The sequence below is a fragment of the Gnatocerus cornutus genome, chromosome 3 (genome assembly GCF_029298725.1).
Source record: "Gnatocerus cornutus isolate USDA-ARS CGAHR chromosome 3, icGnaCorn1.1, whole genome shotgun sequence".
In the NCBI taxonomy this organism is placed as follows: domain Eukaryota; kingdom Metazoa; phylum Arthropoda; class Insecta; order Coleoptera; family Tenebrionidae; genus Gnatocerus; species Gnatocerus cornutus.
In genome coordinates, this window is record NC_142235.1 from 16,247,411 (window position 1) to 16,269,821 (window position 22,411).

The 22,411-nt window shown below is 35.7% G+C and overlaps 2 protein-coding genes across 7 annotated transcripts in view; one reads left to right on the forward strand and one right to left on the reverse strand.

The window, feature by feature from the left end:
- The window catches only part of Syt7 (Synaptotagmin 7), a 180,903-nt gene that overhangs the window by 27,782 nt on the left and 130,710 nt on the right, over positions 1-22,411 (reverse strand). The window contains exon 1 of one of the 6 annotated variants that reach the window (XM_088031964.1): positions 18,529-18,670. The exons of 4 other annotated variants lie outside the window; for them this stretch is intronic. In XM_088031964.1, coding sequence (XP_087888090.1) covers positions 18,529-18,578 — 50 coding nt within the window. In that variant the 5' untranslated portion in view covers positions 18,579-18,670. Of the gene's footprint in view, positions 1-1,139; positions 1,251-18,528; positions 18,671-22,411 lie in introns of those variants that run through there. One more of the 6 variants, XM_088031962.1, reaches the window with a different exon arrangement.
- On the forward strand, positions 3,631-4,900 carry LOC148177553 (digestive cysteine proteinase 3-like). Its single transcript, XM_088032714.1, has 5 exons — positions 3,631-3,720; positions 3,765-4,103; positions 4,152-4,699; positions 4,778-4,835; positions 4,892-4,900. Exons 1-5 carry the CDS (start codon positions 3,631-3,633, stop codon positions 4,898-4,900), a joined length of 1,044 nt encoding a protein of 347 aa, XP_087888840.1.

Consider the following 22,411-nt stretch of genomic DNA (forward strand, 5'->3'; position numbering starts at 1 on the left):
ACTCGAATTTCATGGTGCAACATTTTTCAGTTGGCGCTGGGGGTTGTTTCATCGATTATTAAAATGCTTTCATTAATGCACCCTCGACTTGTTGCTAGGTCACACACTCTCGAGTTTGTTAAGTCGACGTGGAAACAATCCACTTCGTGGCACCGGTCTGAGCCTTGTAATTAACCGGACGTTTCCGGATCCGGGGAATTATTTATAAGATGCGATATGTGGGCTATGATATAACACGAGCTTGTTTCGACGGATGGGATTGGGTTATATCGTTTGGGGTGTGAATATTAGAATAGTCGGCAAAGGTAATGGAGAATATGCTAATGAGGGAGGCTTTGGGGTAGTTAGCTAACAACTTGAATTGATGTTTATAGCTGCTTTGTCGGGATGAAAGCGAGCGCAGCGAGCTAATGCATCTCTCGGGGTGGAGCCTTACGTTTGTTATTATTATGCAATGAAATACGCATTTTCTTTTCGAGTGCACTTATAATTAGTTAAGGGCGAAAAATTTCTCTTCGGAAAATAAATTGGAAAAGTTACCGAGAACTGAACGGTTCGTCTAAATAAATATTTAATGTTACTCTGTATTCGAGAGCGCACTTAGTTTATTTAATTCTATCAGTACACATAAATTCTGTACGGGTTTACAAGTTACCTGAAATTTTCTTACTCAATTCAATTGAATAAAAACGTGATTTTTCTTCTTAATCGCCCTTAAATCGCATTACTCCTCCTTCAAAGCATCGCCTTGTTGATTTTTTAATCAAACTTTGGAACCCTTCTTATTAGTAGCGTAACTTTTAATTATCGGTTTTCGGTTTCTCCGCCAGAAGTGAACGATTTTTCGCACCCCTCGAATGCACCCTTGCCGCCCCACTATCATAATACACGTCGTTTTGTGTAAAGCGCCTGAGAACCCAAATAGCCCGGAGTGGAGCGCACAAATAAAGGGAGGAAGGCCCCGGCCGTCTTGATCGATCGCATCTACAAAAGCAAGCGGGCACACAGTCGAATATTTCGGATTTTTGTCAACTTTCCGCAGGGACCCCCACTTAGGGGAAAAAATCCGACCAAGAAATCGCCAAAAAAAATCAAGAGGCCCTACGTCAGCATTGCAACCGTGTTTTGTTTTTAGCGACCTTCAACCTCCACAAAACTGCACTGATCGTCGACTGTTAACACTATCGAGAGAGTCATCAAAACGCGCCACTTTACGCCGAGCGTCGCGACGCGCAACTGTCTGGCAAATGCAAAGGCATGGCCAACTACCACTTGTAGCGCGTGGTGGGATGCGGTGGCGCTGATGCCCGTTTTATACCGATCATCCGGGCAACGGCCTACTTGGTCGCTAAAAATGCAGTAAAACTAGAAACAAGCTCTGATTGGTCGATACCGCCTCGGTAAAAACCGAAACAGCCACTTCTCTCCACCGGACGCGCTCCCCTTTCAACAGCTGATTGTCCCTGCCACCCCCACCCCCAGCTAATTACGCTTAGTGTCTCAGGTACGGTATAAATGTGTAAAATGAGGCGTTAAAAGGAAGTAGACGCACACGAGTACTATGTTACTATGGCAACATCGACCTGGTTGCCGCCGCCGCTGCCGCCACCGGTCCGGGCTGCATGCAGCGAGCGCTAAACCGGCACCGGCAGCCCCCTTTGTTCTATAGCGACACTTTCTTCTCATCCTAATTGTAAAAACATGACGAGTCGGGTTTTTCAATTACTGACGACAGATTCGGGGGTGGGTGGAGGCGGCGCACATACAACCTATTCATGTGACGAAAGAACACTGACGAGGAAATTAAAATCGCTCTATGGACGCGGTGGTTATTAAAATTTTTATTCGAGCGCCAAAATTGCTAAAAATCAAAGAAAGGAGCGGTAATTCCGCCGAGATGACAAATTCAAGTTTCAAAAAGCTTAGAAGTGACAGTTATGAGCGAGGAAGAACGAAAATGGGCCGCGGGATATTCCTAAATTATTATTATTTGGGTACAGTAGCGCCCATTTAAACAGACCCGGTTCAATTACAGTTGGAACTACAGTACCTCTCCTCAATTAGCGGTGCTTTTAACGTCCCGTTAGCGTGCGACGGCCCCGTAGCCGCAATCGCATCAATTTTTTTCACATTTTTTTCCTGAAAGTATGACAAGGGTTGAACAACACGTGTGTTGTAATTGCGGTGTTTTATCGCACGGCTTAATAGGTCATGCGAGGGTGCATGTGTTTCTTACAATTAAAAATCGTTAAAAATATTGCGGACTTGGTGCGCAATATCGAAGTTTCCTAGAACTCGAGAATATGCATGGAATAAATGTCTAAATATTTGGCGCGGAAGTGAAGTTATAAATTGAAAAGTTTTGCTCGTTTTTTAATTTGAGTGGGAGAGTTTCGTTGTTTACATCGCCTCGAAATTGTTTTTGGAAATAATGAAACGCATTAAAACGCTCGTTGCTATAGTAAGGCTTTGTCGGAATGGTCAATATTGGAGTACAAGAGGAGGGTAATTTTTGTCAATGGAAACCTGAGGATAAAAGGACAAAAAGAGAAGAGGATTTGCTGTTCAAGTTACAAGAAATACACGGAGAGAGACTCTAAAACGTGGAGCGTTAATTTATCTTTTAAAGCCTCTCGACTTGAATCTTTTAAGGAAGTTTGAGAAATATTGCGGGAGTTTGTTCATATAATTAAGAGAACGGGATTTTTACAAGTCGGAGTTGCCGGCAAGCGACTAAAAATACACCTTAGAACTATCTAAAAACAGAAAGCGTCACCGTAAAATATGGGTTAATGATACCCCGTTATTGATTCTCTCATATAAACCTGTTGCTACCCGGAGCTTTCTTCCTTATTCGGACGCCACTGACAGTTTTATTGTTTTGCTTATATCTATGGTAACTGATTTCCAAGCAACATTCCGGAAAACGTCCTTTCACACTGTTGGCTCCGCCTAATAAAAACGGCAAGCTCTGTTGAATTTTTTAATTAAATTCGCATGTCTGATGTAACAGGTTGGAAGGACCAAATTTTTACGGACGACATATTCAGACTTGTCCGTTAATCACGCGAAAGACGAAGGTTGGGGGAGGAAAATGTTGTGAATATTTTAAGGGTTGTGGACAGAAACCCGAAGTGAAAATATGAAGAGTTGCACAATTGCGTAAATTTAGTTTAAATGAACGTAAACATAATTACTGATTATATTGTAATAAAAGAATTTCTGATTCAAATCTCAAATTGTCAAGAAACAAGAAACAAAGGCGTTCACGTTCAACTTAAGTGAACACTTTTCCAATGTTATCAGAACACTTCATTACGTTTTCAGGCTATTTCCATTGATTTCGCCAATCGCATGATGATCTAAAAATAACCTAGAAAAACACCGGTCCAGGAGCACGCTAGTTTTATAATACCAAATGGGGCCAGCTTCGATTTTTGGACAATTATGTCATGTAAAAAAAAAATCGAGCTCGGCGCGCTACCGCTCGCGCGTTGCTATTTTTAGTTCAAGGTGAAAAATACGATACTTCTTGGTAAGATGAGAGTGCTTACGATCGACACTTGAAACTAAACACGTAACTTTACTATAAATTGGCAGCGTAGCCTCTCATTCTAATTAGAAGTCATCATGAAGAGTATAATCGTCCTTTCCTTAGCAGCTGTCGCCACCTTGGCAGTTCCAAAACTTTCCCTCCGCGAACAATGGGCAGGATTCAAAGTAAGTTCGACTATTAGGAAAGGAACCCCTAAAATTGTTTTTAGGCCACCCACAATAAAGTCTACAGCAATGCCGTGGAGGAAGTTCGTCGGATGGCCATCTTCCAAAGCAATGTGGCGAAGATCGAAGCACATAACGCTTTGTACGAAAAAGGAGAAGTTACGTTCTCCAAAGGAATAAACCAGTTTGGTGATTGGACCAAAGAAGAATTCATGGAGTATGTCAACCGAGGTAAACTCACGAGGCCACAAAGCAATGAAACAATGGTACGTGCAGCACCAGCAGCTAAAAAGGCCACTGCCACTAGCGTTGATTGGAGAGGTACTGCCGTGACGGAAGTGAAAAGTCAAGGATCATGTGGGTCTTGTTGGAGTTTCAGTGCTGTAAGTACCCAAAACCATCTGGTTCCTTTCATTTTGTTGTCTTCATAGACTGGAGCGATCGAAGGCGCGCTCGCCATCAACGGAGGACGTCTCGTCTCTTTAAGTGAACAGAATTTGATGGACTGCTCAAGAGACTACGGTACTGCCAGCTGCAACGGTGGTTGGATGGCCAGTGGATTTCTCTACGTACAAGACAACGGTATTATGTCCGAAAGCGACTATCCATACGAAGCTAAAGATGACAGCTGCAGATTCGATCAGTCGAAATCTGTGACAAGTTTAAGCGGGTATTACCAACTTCCTGTGAAAGACGAAGCGGCAGATTATGCTGCTCAATACGGCCCGATTGCCGCCGCTGTTGATGTTACTGACGAAATCCAATTTTACAATGGTGGTGTTTTCTATGATAGTACTTGCAGTCAGGATACACTCAACCATGGAATTTTGGTGGTTGGTTATGGGTCTGATGGTGGTGACGACTATTGGATCGTGAAGAACTCTTGGGGAGAGGCGTGGGGAGATCATGGGTACTACTTTACCGCTCGTAACAGAGGCAATGACTGCGGTATTGCGACAGCTGGAGAACTTCCGTATTTGTAAAGAAATTTACCCTTACAATAATAAAAAAAAAAAATAAAACGTGCGGTATAGTTAGATTGACAACATATGTTAAGTAAATTTCAATCTAAGAATGACTGTAAACTAACAGTCAAAGCAACCCTGTTTAGTTCGGTTAGTTCATAAAGCCTAATGACGCAGTAATGAACAATTACGACCCATAGATTTAGTCAATATAACTCATGTCCTTAATCTGCAATTAGCAAACGGTGTAATTAATAGTATAAAAACAATGTCACAATTTAGAGTTAATACTTCTTTATTTCTCTGTGAACCAAATATTTTTCGGTGAATTCTTTTGAAAAGATGTAGTTAGCACGTCCAAACTTCTTTGAAGTTGCTCTGACAATTCTGGTCTGTGACCTGAAAGTTTCAATTTCCTCCGATCGATGATGTGTCGTATGAATTAAAGCAACTGGTAAAAAGTGCTTGGTCGAGTTTTTTATAATTTCAATAAAAGCACGTTTTTGCATCAATTTAGGTAATACCTATATAATTTTTTCATCTCAGTTTTCGAAAAATTGATGAAATCTTTATCGATTATTGCCACCAGATTCCCCGGAAAAAAATGAAGAAGCAAAAATAAATTTTCAAGAACATCTATATCTCAATTTCCCAAAAAAATCTGAACAATTCCTTTTCATAGACATCCAATCTCTAATTTCTTTTTAATCCATAAGCAAACTAAAAATTCTTCATCAAGAAGTTTTCTAAAATGTATTATTTTGCGCTGCGTTAACATTAAATTCACTTGAAAACTTATAGAATTTACGATTTTGTAAGCAATGGTATTAATTTTTCGATGAAATTTTTAACAAATAACACAAAGTTTTAATTTATTGCCGCTCGTTTTTTATAAACTTGGATTCGTGCCTTAAAATTTGCCTCATGAAACTCGGTGTTTTAATATACTAATTTATTTAGGACCAAGTGCGTAAAAGTGACATAACATCGCGAAACAGTGAGCAAACAAGTGCGTAAAAGTATGTCACTTTGACAGGAAAATTGTGTCACGTCTTTGTCAAGACCGTCACTTTTTATCATTAAATTTTGCATTTTGCTGCAATTGTAGAAAAAATCTTGTTTGTTACTCATGCAAAATGGATGTTAAGCACACGATGTATAGTTCACACTTGGTTACAGCCTCGTTGGGCAAACCACGTCTAGTGCGTAAAATATTGTCATTTCGCAACTTAAAACATAAAATTGCTATTCAAGGATAAAAAATACGATACTTTTAAGAACTCAAAAGGACGTCCAACATTCCGAATTTTAAACAAAATATAAAGTTACAAATCCTTGAGACGAAAAATAATTTTAGGGTTGGCAATAAAACGCGACCTGAGAACTATAAGGTTCTAACTAACATTTGCATTAAATTGATCCAGTGTTCACGTTATCAGTGATATCTCTTTAATGTATTAAGCATTTATTTAAAAAAATGACAGGAGATATTAAAATCATTTTGCCTTGTGAAAATATTAACTCACTTCTTTTTTATACATGATAGAAAATGTTTAAAAAAATCGCAAAACAGACAATTTAAATCTTCACAAAAAATCACTTAGAACCTTATAATTTTCACGTCGCGAAAAACCGTCAATTGTGTCGATGGTTGACTCCGACTGAATGCAGGGCTCGTTAATTTAATTAATAGTTATTTACAGTCGCGTGTGGTAACTTACATTTTACAGCGCGAAATCAGTTTGAAGCACGACGGCGTAGCCGGAGTGCTTTAATGATTGAGCGGTGTAAAATGGTTAACGCACAAGAGTTGTATTAAACTTTTTGGCCGAAAAATTTTAATTTAAATAATTCGGTTTTTCAAAATTCGTGAGAACTGTCACATCTGACATTTATAAATTTCATCATTTGTCAATTCTGTCAATTTTGTAGTTGGTGCACAAAAGTACACAAGATGGCGCTCTATAAAAAACGTTTTAATATGACTTTAAAAATAGAAATATTGTCTTAATTGAGCTAATAATTTAGGTAGATTCCACTTTGGTGATCAATCTTCATTATGGTTAAGTGATTTTAATTTATAAACGCATCTGAAGAGCAGACGATTTGGGCATTTTTACCGCACGGCGTGTGTAAACGTCCAGGGCGCTTGTAAATATAATGTTTCCAAAGATGTCAATAGAATGTTAATTTGACGTTTACAATTCATGAGGCCAAAAATAAAATTAAATAACTGAAATACATAAATATTTAATGTTGTGCTTGGTTTAATGAAAATTCTCCACATTTTGTAAGTAATTTTTATTTTATTGAGCAAAGTAGAAAAAATACCCTGTAATAGCTCGTTTATAATAAATTTTGTCGCACTTACTTTTTTATGGCACTTCTAAACCCGTGCGTGCGACAAAATGCCGATTATTACACTCTCGAATCATAATATACAAATTTGAAGTTTTATTAAACGAGTTTTTATGCTATTTTTTCGAATTTGCATAGTAACGAAGCTATTAACACATCCGATGTGTAAATGAGTTATTAACGCATTCTAAACTCTGTTATAGCAACAAATTAGGAAAAAAAATCTAAACGCGTTTAGTCGAAAAAACGAAATTAGAAATCGATCGAACATTTCAGTTTTTCTCGACGAAATATCCCGCCTCGACTCCGTCCCCATTAGAACGTATAAATCCGGGCCAACAAACGATTTCGCATCAAGCCCAAAACCCAACAAATCAAATATTTATTTAGTTTCACGAAAACTTATACCGGATCTAGCCAAATACCAGCTGGTAATTTGTAAACGTGACCTTTTCACGAGCCATCTATAACGAAAATATGACTTTGACATTTCAGGTATGTAAAATACGCACTTGCAAAGTCAAGACCAAAGCCTAAATAAATATTGGTACGATGGCAGAAGTCGCCAGTGCTGGCGTAACGAAATTACGGAGGAAATTACAAATGAAGCGCAAAAATTTAATATTCAGAAGCGTGTCAAGGGGTTGCTCGGTTTGTTTGTAGATTTTAAATGGCAGATAATTCGTTCGCTATTTGTAATAATGGAAGAAATGTGAATAATGCAAGTCGCAGGACCGGATTCGCCCGGCGCATCCACCATTTTTAAAGCTCGGAAATCGATGTCTTTCGATTAATTAAAAAACGTGGTACGGTGTAAGATTGTCCTCACACCCGTTCCTAAATGGAGTTGTTAAACTCCCTTTCATCCCTCTCACGGTAAGTTCAAAGCGCCACCAAGAATAATAGTAGCCACTTAGTCAGGATTGAAATTTCTTGTAATCTCGTCGATGCATTTAATCGGGTTTTAGTAGATAGAACGACTGATTTAATCTCACCCTCGTCTCTCTTTCAGGATTTCCAAAAGTTAAAAAATTACATCGAATTCACGTCTTGAAGCTCTAGAATTTACGTGATCAAATTAAAAGAAAAAAACGGGAAAAACAGACCTGAGAGAAATTTATCTATTTTTCGTAGACTAGCTTCGGATAAAACCGAACAAATAAAGCGATAGATCAAGGGTTGTTTACAGTTAAAACTTCGCAATTGGGGTTGAAGTTAGTGAAAACGTCGCATAGCCATCTGGTGGTTGATTCTGGAACTTATCGATTGGAGTTGTAGGTGTTTACGCTCGGACAACTTCGGTGGGACATAAACCAGTGGCGGAGAGAGGAATGCTAATAAACGTGGCAAGGGAAATGTAGTAATTTGTTGAGAAATACGTTTGGAGTTGTAAAATGACAAATGTTACGAGGATGGAGTTTTACTGTCTGAAATAAATAATAGGGTAAAGTGGTGAAATGAGACACGTTTTGGAACACGGCGTGTAGTCATAAATCTGCTTGTGCTCAGGAAAATTTCAGCGGTTGTGCGCAAATTTGAGAGATTTGTGGGCTGACAGTCGTCCGTTTTTACTCGAGCAAGGCTCTGGATTACAATTTAATCAAATTTATACTTTGAATTTTAAGGCAGTTTTGGGATGCTGAAAAACTCAGTTTCGTAGTTTTTTCGTAATTCGAAAAATCCATCGAAACCAAAAAAACAAAGAAAACAAAATTTTAAAGAAAGGGAATTAAAAAAAGACCTAAAAAGTCCGAAAAGTTAGAAGGATACAAGGAGTTAAATTAACAGAAAATCCAATGTAGTCAAAAAGCCCACCGAATAATAAGAAATCCAAAAAAAGAAACAAAAAATCTAAAACTTGTGAATGATCATAAAAATCGAATAAAATCTAAAAAAATAAATAAAAACAATACAAAAATTACAGATTAAAAAAAAATCTAAAAAAAATTGAAAAATCTTAAGACTCAAAATGCATATAAATTTAAAAAAAATTAGAAATATAATCCACCTCGAACTAAAGTAATCTAAAAAATCTACATAGAATCTAAAATACCAAAAAAATCTTAATCCAAAATTGCAAAAAGGAATCCAAAAACTGCTCCTAACTTCTCAACCTGAAACCTTATTCATCTAAAATTTTCGTTTCGTGGTACTGAAATCGTCATTTCTTGCTTCGCTTCCTCATTAGATATTTTTATATAAATGACGCCTACGCAGAGCTTTTATTTGCACTAAAGCGCCTACAGCGCCTGGTCCGGCATAAACTGTTTCCCTCATAAAATGTTTTTTGTTTATATCTCATTCCCAGCTCTCTTTATAAATTTAAACTGTCATTTATCCCTTAAAACCTCAAAGTCCGTCCGTGCTATTGTCCCATTGCTTCGAATAAAAAACCTTTCACGCAAATGACACCTGTGCGCGCTTTTACCCTCGATTTTATTCCTTTGATATTAACACGTCCGTTAATCGGGGAAAATTTATGGCCACAGCCATCTCGAATTGCCCCTTTTTACAACTAAACCACTCTCTGTTTCCCTTCGTCTTGAGTTTTTATTACGATCCTGCAGCGAATGTGCTTTTAAAAGCTCAATTGTCATCAATCTACCGTTAGAATTAGAAGGAAGACAAACAGAAATACGGCGAATCGGAACATTTGCATTTTTATCGAACGACAACGGACCGGAAGTGGAGAAACGAGGCCTTAGAACTTTTTTAAATTAGGTTAGGCGGCTTTCGCCGGCCGCTGAATTTACATGACGTTGATGGATGGACATGTAACGATAGGCGGCGTGTAAAATAACGAATTTACCACCATGTTGACATGGTTGTAATTGCAGTTTTTTGTAAGAGGAGGCCATGACACAACATTAGTACCTCGCGCCAGAGTGAATTTCTCGCCAGAAATGTCACACTTTCCAGCTCACTACGTTAAATCCTTTTTTCAGAAAGAGTTCGAAAATGACCCGTACATAAAATATTTATCAATAAAGCTGTACGTGCATCCCGTCCTCCCCGGAATGCCCCACATATTCCTGAAATAAACATAACCTTCATCCCTATTTTTCAACCTCTTCAAATATTTATACCCGCTCTAGTACACGAGGGGTCGATTTGAGTTGGAGTGGCCATAGATGGCGTCAAATCGATACCGAATAAACACATCGTCGAACTTTTATTCCGCCTTTTTATGGAATCCGGAAGATGGCGCAATTATTACGGTCGGAGAAAAATCCAGATGTGCCCTTAACTTAATTAAAGTGTCAAAGAAGATTTATTTAAAGTTATTAAGTTCAAAGGAGGAACGCCAGTTAATAATTAATAAGTACTACAGAGGCGGTTTTTTATTTTTTCCACGACGCGCCGTTTGAGATAAGATTCAGAACATGCTTCGCGGAGTTAACTTGGTTTCCATTAGTGGGCGAATTTTTTTATTACAGCGAAGCACGCGTGATTTCGTCGCCCGTGAGCTCAAATTTGAAATTCTACACTTGAGCAAAACTTTTCTCATTTCTCTATTTCGCCATTAACGTATCGAAACTCCTCGAAACTACACAATTGAGCTCAAACGTGGCTCTCCCAATGCAAATGCGCAGGCTACATTACGTGACTTGGCGCTTTTATATTATGCCCGAACCAATTAAAATGGTTATTAGGCTTCGTATGGAAAAAGAAATAAATTTCAGTTATTTTAAGGACACTAAACGACAGAACTTGGATCCTTTCCAGTTTTCCGAGCGTTATTTATTATGCCGAGCGTGGAAAAATCGCAAATTTAGGGTCATAATATAGATGGATATTTTTAATAAAAAGATTAGGATACAAAGGAAAGAAATGGAGTCAGCAGGTGGTTTGTTCCGAAAAAGGAATTTTTAAATTGCGGCTTGGAGGGAAATATGTGGTCTTATAAGGGACTGTTTTTTTTTACAGGTCTGAGTCAGAGATTATAGAAAAAAGTTTATCGGAGAAGAGAAAAGCTCATCAGTTTTATTAGATCTATAGACAAGTAAGAAGCTTTGGAGTTTGGAAAAGGCTCATTTAAGAACTTTATTTTTGTTTTAATTTCGTTACGGTGTTTTCGTCCATGCAAACAAAAATTAAAACATTAGAAGTGCAATGAAGCTAGAAACTTAAAACTTAAAGAACTTAAAAAATACAATTTTAAAAATAATTATAAAAATAATTAAAAAAAAAACATTTTTGGTCTCTTGAATTGTAAATCTCACTTTTTCGTTGAACAAATATCAATGTTAACACTATACTTTTGCATTGTCAGTATGGAAAATTTGTCGCAGTGCGGCAAAAACTCACATTACATTGGGTGCTCAGAGACATTTAAAAACAAAGCAATCTTTACTACAACAAAATATTATTTCAACAATTCGCTTATTAAGATGATTTTTCCACTTTAAAATCAAACCAGTTATTTGGATTACAAGGCCGAAAATGCTATTTTGGAAGTCACTGAAATTGCGAAGACGAGGCGAAGCCGAGTCGTAGCAACACGAAAACTTCTAAAAGCATTTTCGGACGTGTGACTATTTTTTAGACCAAAAAAATTTTGAAAATAAAAAAAATCTGTTGTAGTGACTTTTACTCTGCCAGGTTGGTCGTCTGGCGACTATGTTAGAAATAAAACAATATATTCCTCTTTAGCAGACTCCTGTCTATTGATAACAGTGCGATACTAACCGTTAAACAATAAAACTAATTAGCTTCCATTTTTGGAGGCCTAGGCCACCAAACGCCGTTGTTCGGCCTATTTACAAGTCTCCAAAAACGTTAAAAATGGACGGCGGCCGAAAAAATTAATTATATTGGTGACGCTATCTGTTCGAAGATTCGAAAATTGCAAGCAACGTTTTCAAAAAATTGTCAGATGTGTCAGATCCACATTTGTAATTCAGTTTTAGATCTTTTATCAATCAAAAAACTTTTTACAAATCTCGCATTATTATTTTATGTCTCTCCAGCAAATGCCGCCTTCGTCTTTCGGTCGCGAAGTAAAATCCCGCTTACAGTTGCTCGAATGTAAATAACTATTACAATTCTAGGAAAAAAGATTTAAAAAAAAGTACGAATCGAAAGAATGGCAAATATCCAAAGGACAAGAACTGTAAAATATTTATAGGCTATAAAATATAAATAAAATCGATTTAAGCTTTTTTGTAACATGCAGTAATGGAAGTTGCAAAATATATTGCTTATTTAAATACCCACAAATGTAGAAATGTTGTTATAAAGCACAAATATAAATAAAATGTACTGCAAAACAGAGCTGATAAATTCTAACTAATGGAACATCACAACGTTAAATTAACATAAAAGTGCAAAATAAACGAAAAATTGTTGAAAAAATTTAGTAGAAACAACCACTTCAGAATTTGCATCGCATTTACACATTTTTGAATCGATCCCGCTTTACATCAGAAATAAATTCAAACGGCGGTGTAATAAAACTCGTCTTGAAACATATCGTAAAAATTTCATCGTTTCAGCCGCACTCTCAAAAAATCAATAATCAATCCATGCACAGCTCTTATCTTCAAGCTAATTGGATTAAGTCCAACCCTCGAACTTCCATCATGCTAATCAAAGCTCTAGACGTGACAACTCTTAACATAATACAGCGAAAAGCTCAGCTTTTCAACACAATTTCTATTGAGCTTTTCACGTGACCTCGTTATTCAAGATGTGGAGGAAAATGTCAGCGACACACTTTCTGAGAGCTTTACCTTGATGATTTTATCTTTGGAAAGTTGGAAACTGTGAGGTGAGAACAATGACCGATGAGAAACGCAGCTTTTGTGCAACTGGTGCATTTAGAACGAGGGGGTGACAGTAAACATTCATATTTTGAAGGACAAAAGCGTGGGAATATGCTGACATTTTTCAATTAAAATTAAAATGGTTGCAGGGTGAAATGTTTATGTATTGTTTGTCGTTGGGAGGGTCACAAGCAGATTGGATTCTTTACAAAAAGATGCGGTTTTTATGACTCGGACGAGTTTTTGTGCTGTTTGGCGACTGAAACGGGACTATGCTAACGAAGGTTTTTTACTGGTTTGTTGGAAAGGGTTTTAATAGGCTCGTATACACAACTAATTGTTGGTATTTTTCAAGTGGCACCCTTAAAAATAAGTTATAAAAAATTCGGGCTATTATGATAGTATCCTGCACAGACAATTTAATTTTCCTAATTTGAACTAATTGACACAGCCTCAATCAACGTTACAAATAATTTGATGGCGCCCAATCAAACTATCACACTAGTTAATACAACCGAGCTAATTATAATTTATTTAATTAATTGAAATGCTCGTCCATTGTCAATTCCATTTCAATGTTTTTTTTCAGCATTTGGTACACAAAGTTGATATTTTGATTGATCATTTTAATTTCGAAATGTCATTATTTGTAAACAAAGTGCGTAAAAGTATGACATTCTGACAGGAATTGCAAGTAAGCAATTGTTTTGTTCATTTACAGATGATTTCTCAAATTTCAACCGTTAAATATATGTAAAAAACATCGAAAATGTGCTGAAATTCTGTCAAGTAAAGTGTAAACATCGTTAAATTTGGCATTTTGCTGCGATCGAAGAAAAAATGTTGTTTGCTACTTGTGCGAAATTAATGTTACGTCTAGTGCGTAAAATATTGCCATTTCGCAATTTGTTGCAAAAAAAGTTATTTTGTATTAATGATTCACGTTCGATAGATAGAAGTAACTAAATTTAGTAACTTTTATTTTTGAGCTGTGCAACTAAAGTTATAACTTTTCTAGTGTAATGCCTTGTAAAACAGATGTCATCAAAATGATAGTTTTTAGTTTGTCATTAAAGGTAAATAGTTATTTTCCAAACGAAAAAGAAGAAAATCATCAGAGCTCTGAATCAGATTCAACTAGTTCATCGATTTCATCTTCTGAATTTGACTTTGTAAGTGTTACAATGATTGAAGAAACATTGTCTCCAGCTGCGTCTCCCATGAATGCTAACCAGTCTTGCCAAATTAATTTTTCGCAGTGTGAAACAAAGTTTTTCCGGTTGTTTGGTGTGCATTGCGAAATTGATTTTAACCATAAATTTCTGACTTTCTTCCTTCCGATTTCTGCAGGAAAATATTCTGTTTTCTACCTTTTGAAACTGGTTGTCTTGTAATAGTTGATTCCATCTCGTTTTATTGTCAAATTTGAATGACAAATTTATTTGACCGACAGTGATGCCAATGTTTAATTCATAGTTATTTAAAAAATCCAACGTGGCGACACGAAAGTATCCGTTAGTTACTTCTACCGAACGTGAATTGCTAATATGCACCACTCTTCCTATCACAAATTACATAGTTTTCAGAAAACTAACATTTAAGTCGCTTCAAAAGTCATTAGAATATATTTCAAAATTCATGTTTGTAACTAAATCTGATTTTAATAACACTGAATTAAACAATAGGCGATCGTTTTACTGTTATTGAAACGCTAGAAAGTTGGTAAACATGAATGTTATGTCAGATATGAGGCATCAAAAATACGCAAAATGAATGGAGTTAGTTTGTAATTCAGCAGAATTCAAGAGCTATTGAAAAATTTAATAACAATGCTGAGGGAGATCAATAGCTATTAGTGGAATTTTTCAAATTCAGGTGGAAACTGGTGAAAATATTTAATCTGTACATGAAAACTGCAACTGTTTCATAAATAAACAACTTATTTTGGACATCAAATTTGCAACTTTTAAATCAGCAAATTACGTACTACTTTAAAGTAACTATTAGTTATTAAAAAGTACCTATTAGTATTTTAATAAATAGTTTAGCTGACTCCTTTGTTTCCACTTTTGCGGACTAGGACCGTAAGAAAAAAAAACCTCTAAACTAAGTTTTCAGACTACAAAGAGATTTCGGGAACTGCAGGATGACATCCAAACGGTTCAAGAAAGAAAATCTATTGCATATTTTAGCATACTAATTGCCTCCTTTTACATATTTACTTAGAGTTCCTTACTAATCGTTTTTTTACTTTCCATAATCTGAGTTTGAAGCCCCATCAATACGCCATTTTTTTAACATTGACCTCAAATCGATCCCTTTTTTCCCAGGGGTAGGTTTAACCACCAAACTACAAACCTAATCTAGAACGCACTCTCTTTTACATAATCTGATTATCTATTTAAAATTTAGCAACCAACCGGAAATCGAAAAATCTCCATCCCCTGCTTATCATATTTATTAAAAAATCCGATATGATCACATCGAAGAAATTCTCGCTTCTTAAATATTGATATAATTTCCTTGACTCTCATTTATAATCAGGTGTTTAAACAACCCCGGAAAAAAATCTAATTTATCACTAATACAAAGTTTGTAATTTTTTCCCGGAGTTTTAACCAGATCCGGATTTAATTAAGACCCTCATCAAACTTTCTTGTTTTGCTTTTTTTTAAAGAAATGCAACTTTGATTGAGCTCCATCGAACCATGTCAGGGAAAATGGAGTTGTTTGCTTTATCACTAATTAGGGATGTTCTGAATATGTAACAACGCAAATAGTGGGCAGTTTGTAATTTGCATTTCATTTAAAGAAAAATTCGATTAAGCAAACAAAGAGCCCGTTTTCGGTGGAAAGGGGTTGTATGTTCACCCTGAGGGGTATTTCCCGTTGTAATGAATAAATTTCCGGGTATGATAAGTTTAAGGGTTTGATAATAAAAAGAATAATTGAAAATTAAGTTAAACTTGACACTGTTATCCCGTTTTCAGACACGTTCCAGTGAATCCCCCGAAGACGTATCGTATTACTCCAATCCCGCTTCTCCCGGATATCAATCCGGGAATAATCTCGTCATTCGATTACACTTAAGCATGCGACAAACTAAAATCGAAACTACCGCGCGAAATTCGCTTCACGATAAAACAACAAGCGGATAATAATTGGCTCACCCTTCCCTCGTAAAAGAATTAATCACTTCGTCTGTCGTCTTCTCCTAATCCGTTTAACATAAAAAGCAACGAAAACAAACACTTTGAAAGGAAAACGAAAACGATCTTCTCGATTAATCAAATAAAAATAAACTGCGCCTATAACGAAATACTAGATCGACTTTTGTGTACATTAGAATTAAGGAAAATGGGAACTGCCGAGGGAAAATATGTGTTTGAAAGCTGTATGATTTATTTTTCCATTTTCGACGGAAATTACGTTTGACACGGACCGGGGAATTTGCGGATATGATTTGTATCGTTAAGGGGATGTTATCGCGCTCCGGGGAAGTTTTCGTTTGTTTTTTTTTTAACAAATTTTGAGAAGATTTTATCTGAATTTAAAGTTAAAAGTAGGTTAATAGAGTGCGTTTAGTTTTACGGGTAACGAAAACAGTTTAGAATGATTTATGTGACAGTAATAATATATTACGTAGCGAGCTGGAAAGTGTTTCATTTCCGCAGAGATTGGAGATGTAAAGCGTCGACATGAGGAGGAATGACACCTTTCACCCAATTTGAATTCTATTTCATCTACGAATATTGTCAAGGTACGAATCGCAAGCTTTTGGAACTAAAAAATTGAAAACATTGAAATTTCCAATTACTATCCGGTACAGAGGTAATTTTTCTGTACTTTCCGAACTACGACAGACGTTGCGGTTTCCGCCATCGTTTTTCTCGCGCTTTTTTTTGCTTAGAATCCGGAAAAATTCAAAAATCGATAGTCGATTTTTTGGAAAAAAATCAATTCAAACAATAAGATTTTTTTGGATTTTTGACCGCTCCTCATAAACTATTTGACCTACTGATCTGAGATTTGGTTAGGTGATGGATCACGAGTTGTTTTTTGATTGATGTAAACTCAAAGGTGTATTAAACGTCATTTCCGCCGAAAAATATCGTTATAAATGACCCCTCTGAAAACCTAATTTGATCAATATCTCGTTTATTTCTGAAGCAAGTCTAGTTATGCGTGCTCACTAGACGAAGAATTTCACGCAGAATCTAAAACTGAATTTTAACGTGCGTCAACAAATAACCGAATTGAAAGCGTTTGAAGATTTGGTTTGTCGCCAGAGAACAAAAATTCTAAAGCTCCGGACCATTTAAGGTCCGGAATTACGACAGGTAGAAAGATGCGGTTTGTCCCGTTTTTTTCTCTCAGTTTTTTTGCAAAGAATCCGGTTTTACATATCCCAAATTCAAAAATACAATTTGTTTAATACTCAAAATAAGGAAAACTAGAACAACGTCCTAATATAACAATGAGAAAAACGCAGAATAAAAGGCAGAAATTTAATATGAACCGAGTTGGTAAATCATAATTAATTTGCAAGAAAGAATGTAGAAAAATGTGCAAAAATCAGTGATTAAAATGAAACTTTATGAGCTACATTAAATTTAAATTCTTCATAATTTTCCCGGCGCCTCCACCATTTATCTATAACACGCCACTATTGCTTTAAATTGACTGGTTGCGCACATTGTAATTCTAAAAAGTGCATCGTACTACTCGTACTATCATGTTTCAAATTTACTATCCCAGATAATCAATATCAAACAGTTGAGAACAAATTTACGTAAGAGTGTATCATTTTCATAATTACATGACAAGAAAAAAAGAGTTTCGATTGCATCTTCATGAATTATGTAACAAAATTGAACATTCTCACATTTCTACGCTTTACTCAGGCGGTTGAAAACTATGTAGAAAAAATATTGTATTTTACACGGGGGCAAACGTTGATTTTCGCACCCTTCAGATTTGTCCTGTTATGAGATACTTCGTATCATAATAAATACGATCTTTGGAAGTATTTAATGGAATTTGAAAAAAATGGCAATTTAGGAATTTAAGACCTGGAATCTTGAAAAAAAATCAAAAATCTAGGAAATTTTGAGCACATTTGAAATTCAATAATTTGAACAGATTTTGGGATACGTAAAACTCTAGAATTTGAAAATCTGGGAGATTAAATTTCGGTCTTCTTTTAACTCAGATATACTAGGTATTGGCAAAACCCAGGAAAATTGTAATCTGCATGTAATGACAGTTGTCAACTTGATTTTTCTGAATCGCCGATTTCATAAATTAACAACCCCAACCGAATACATTAAAATAATTAGATCGGAAATTCTAAAAATATCTTTTGACCTCTGTCAACTCAGCGCCCTATTAGCTAAGTGCACTGCAGCCGCCTCCAAATGATTTTGTAACAAAATCAATATTGAAGGTTTATTGTAATCATGAATTATTGCCTACTGACACTGAAACCTTGCAATAATTCATATACACCCAGCGTCCCCAAGGAACTCCTCCAACACTCATAAAACAAAAAAAAAGACGATACTGACAGTTATAGCCCTAAATTAGTCCTCCAAAGGACTTCCTAATTGTCTTTCCCTCGTGTAAATATTTACCTCTTCAAGATACATGCGCTAACACCCCAAACTTGCACCACAGCCAATGTGGTAAATGAGAAATAAAAGTAAAATTATGGGAATTACCTGAGAATTTGCTCGCAGTTTTGCACCACACCGGTCATGAAATAGTACATGTTGTACGTTTAAAACCGCAGGCGTACCAACCGCGCGAAAATCTGTACATTCCCCGAAAATCCCGGATGAACAACTGATGTGGCGTCCTCTCCGGTTGGTGCCGGCGTCTATCCGCGACTTACGTCTTCGCTTGAGAGGACGCCGCGACGCCGTCGCCACACGGAATTTTCAGGACGCGCTCAATTAAGCGTTTTATGACATGGAGATATTCATTTTTGCGGCGTCGCGACGCTTTAGATTAATGAAAAATGTTACGGTTGATTGATGATGGGCTTGTTGACACGTGTAGGAAATGCGGAAGAGGGGTAGAAATAAAGTCATGTCACTTTTGGTATTTATCGATTTGGGGATGGGATGCAATTAGATGAATAGTGCGCAATGAATCAATAGGATATGGTGCATAGTTTTGCGAAGGGGTGAAAACCACAAAAGGTGAAAAGAGCAAGAACTTGGCTTCACATTTCGTGTGGTTTTTCGCCCTGAAATTCACCCTCTTGTTTGTAATTCCACGGATAACTGCGTTGTAACTCTATCTCGATTTATGATCGGTAACAAAACACCCTCAAATACACAACGTTAAAATCCGCTTAATGACTGTTTTTCATCGGGGGGTGTAAATCTCGAACAGTCCAGTCCTGCATCGCGTAATTATAACACGGTACTAAACCCTCTTAAATAATGGACCTTGCTCATTTCTAATGTACACGCAAAGGGGATAATTTCAACTTGTCAATTAAGAGGGTTGTTGTAGAGAAACAGCCCTCTTGATGCTCTACTATACGAGATTGATTTTCCTACGTGGTGTGTAAACGGAACGCAGGTGGTTCAAAATAAAGACGGTTGAAATCTTACAGGGGTGCATTTAAACGAAGGAGATTACGCGGGAAATTGTCTCAGATCCATCGCGATTCCGTCGCTCGTGAACTAACTTTTTATCGTCGAGTATCATAATAACGCCCTTATCTCGCACACGCGAGACAAAGACCTTCCATACCACTTCCTACCTTTCAAAGCCCATTCATAGCACCCAGGAACCGGACTTACCTGCAACAAAGACAAAGCACATGTTAAATATGAAAAATATTGAAACACAGACTTTTTGGTTTTTACGATCAAAGAAAATTAAACTTGCCGCATTGAAATGTTCAACAAAACAAACGAGATATTCTATCGATCGTTGCGGAATTCGAAATTTGAAAGCCTCTTTCAGCGCTGAGGTTTTGTGGTCGAGGACGTCATGTGATGGTGTTTTACATGAAGAGAAGTTTGGTGCAACAAGTTATGGGTGGAGGCATGGGGGTGGCTAAGTGGCGCAAACTAAAGTAGAGGGATTGGTTTTATTTATTTTGTTTTAGTTAAATTTGTGTCCAGGTCTTGGAGAAAAGTTTAAACGTTTTATCCTCCAATGTTGTAGTTTGGTTGCATATCCACTTTACTAGTCTAGTGTTGCATTTCGCATTTTAAAGATAATACAATTTCTAGAATTACCATCGTAATGGGCAAAGTACAAAAGTATGCAAAATAGGCTTTGCTTCATTAAAAACTGCATAATTTTATCTTGTGGGGCTTTGTAATCATGGATTTTATTTGAACGTCCGATGTGTTGGTTTTTTGAGAATGCGATAAAAAGACTTGCGCTGATGTTTCTAATAAAAATTTTAATTTCTGCTAAAAGCTTTAATTATAGGAAATGGCGGTATTTTCTTGTACATTTTGTCTGTGAGAAAACCAAGAATATAATATTTCAGATGTTCACAAAAATACACTCCTTTTATTACATTTTTTACAATGCTTTGATAGAAAACAAAACGAATTTATAGACATCTTAAAAAAGAACTCAAAGACATCAAAATTTCCAAGTTTCAATTTTTTTTCTTTTTCTGTATAAAGTTGTAATTTAGTTCTGTGAAAAAAAAACAAGTCAATGAAACTGAGTTCCCCACATGTCATTGCTGTTGTATTGAAACAACCGGAATTAGAAAAAGAAATAGAAAATTTTGATTTTTTTTTATTAGAAAATTTCTAAAATTTGTACTTTTTGCACTTTGAAGTTGGAACTGCAATTAAACAGTCAATCAAAAATAACAATCTCTCTAAATTGCAATAAATACAATAAAAATTACAAAGTGTAGAAGAAAATTTTTGAAATTTTCCTAAAATTGTCCCAAAAATAAAATATTTCGTAAAATTGAAACTTGGTGTAGTTAAAAAAGCAATCAAAAAAAGTAATATTTTTAAATTTTATTACTATGGCGTTGAAACTACCAGAATTACAGTGTACAAAAAATATACGAAATTTTGTGATCCTAGAATTAAAAATTTCTAAAAATGCGTCTTTATTTCTATAATTTTGCTGTTTGGTAATAAAAAGCTAGTCAAAAATAATATTTTTTTTCCAAATTTTACTATTATTACTGTAATAAGTATTAATATTACTAGAATAACAGATTGTAAAAAAAAATCTAAAAATAAAAATTTCAAAAGTTTTTTCCATGAAGTTGTGATTTAGTGCTGTAAAAATTGTAACTTGGTCAAATTTCATGCCTGTAGCGTTCAAATTAACAAAATTACAGAGTAAATAAAAGATTTTTCAAAATTGATACGTTGGTCGAGTTAAAAAATGAATTTTATGTAGTAAACTCTTCAAATTTCATTGCTGTTTCGTTTAAATTACCAGAATAACTATGTAGAAATTATTTTTTGGAAAATTTGTAAATTCTAAAAAATAAAGATATTCTAAAAAATAAAAATTTTCTAAAATTTGTGCCCTTTTTTTCTATCAAATTGTGATTCAGTTCTGCGAGTAATTAACTCAAAAAATGTAAATGCCCCAAATTTTATGACTAGCTTTTAAATTAGTAAAATTACAAGCTGAATTAGTCAAAAAACTAAACTATTGAATTCTTATTAAAATTTTGACTTTGTTAAAGTTTTCCGTTGCTATTTCATTTGTTTTACACAAACAAAATTAAGAAGCTAAAAAACATCAATAATAAAGTAGAGGCAAATTCAAAACTTAAACGGTCAAAACCTCATTTTTCCTGCAGAGGATTTTTTAGGCGCCATATTTAATTTTTTTTTAGTGGAGATTACTATCATTATATGTATTTTGAAATTTGTAAAAAACTTGACACTTGCTTGTAGAGCCATCTATTAAACAAAATTGCCTGAATCCACTACAGATATGTAACTTATCCCTTTAAAATCTTACTGATTTATAACGCAAAGTAAAGATGAGCTCGATAATTAGAGACTGTAATCCAAATTACATAATATGTAATCTGTAATAATTATTAATTAAAATTATTATGTTCACGTCATGCCTCAAATTACACCGCTCTCAAGTTAATCGATTACAACCGTTTATTTACACACCCTTTCGTCCACTAGTTAATCTAGAAGTCTTTTTAATTTTTTCTTCACTGCTCATTTTCTCCCCTATCCAGCCCGTCACAGATAACGAGGTGAGCTCCAACTTCCCCTACGAAATTAATCGAATCCTAAAAACCCCCAACCCAACCAACCACAATATTATCTAATTAAGCCATCGCTTTTGTTACGACACCGTAGGCGTCGGTAATTGCGTGTAAAACACCATCCGTTACGCCCCTGGATTCTCTCAATAAAAGAGCATCGCGAAACATAACAAAGCTTCTGTTGATTATAAAAGTTTTGGCAAGTTTTATATTATATTTACTTGTGCTAGCGAAGTGGAAAGCTATCTTGTGTACATAATATACAGTTCAGTGTGTAGATATAGGATAATGTATTGATGAGAAGGAAGCCATTTTTAATTAGTCTTCGAATGTTTGAGGGGTGAATAGTTGTCACG

Bases quoted from the DNA above. Each gene is read 5' to 3' on its own strand.
- LOC148177553 (XM_088032714.1), top strand. From the start codon at position 3,631: ATGAAGAGTATAATCGTCCTTTCCTTAGCAGCTGTCGCCACCTTGGCA. The intron at 3,721-3,764 runs GTAAGTTCGACT...AATTGTTTTTAG, and splicing joins AACAATGGGCAGGATTCAAA to GCCACCCACAATAAAGTCTA. The intron at 4,700-4,777 runs GTAAAGAAATTT...ACATATGTTAAG, and splicing joins GCTGGAGAACTTCCGTATTT to TAAATTTCAATCTAAGAATG.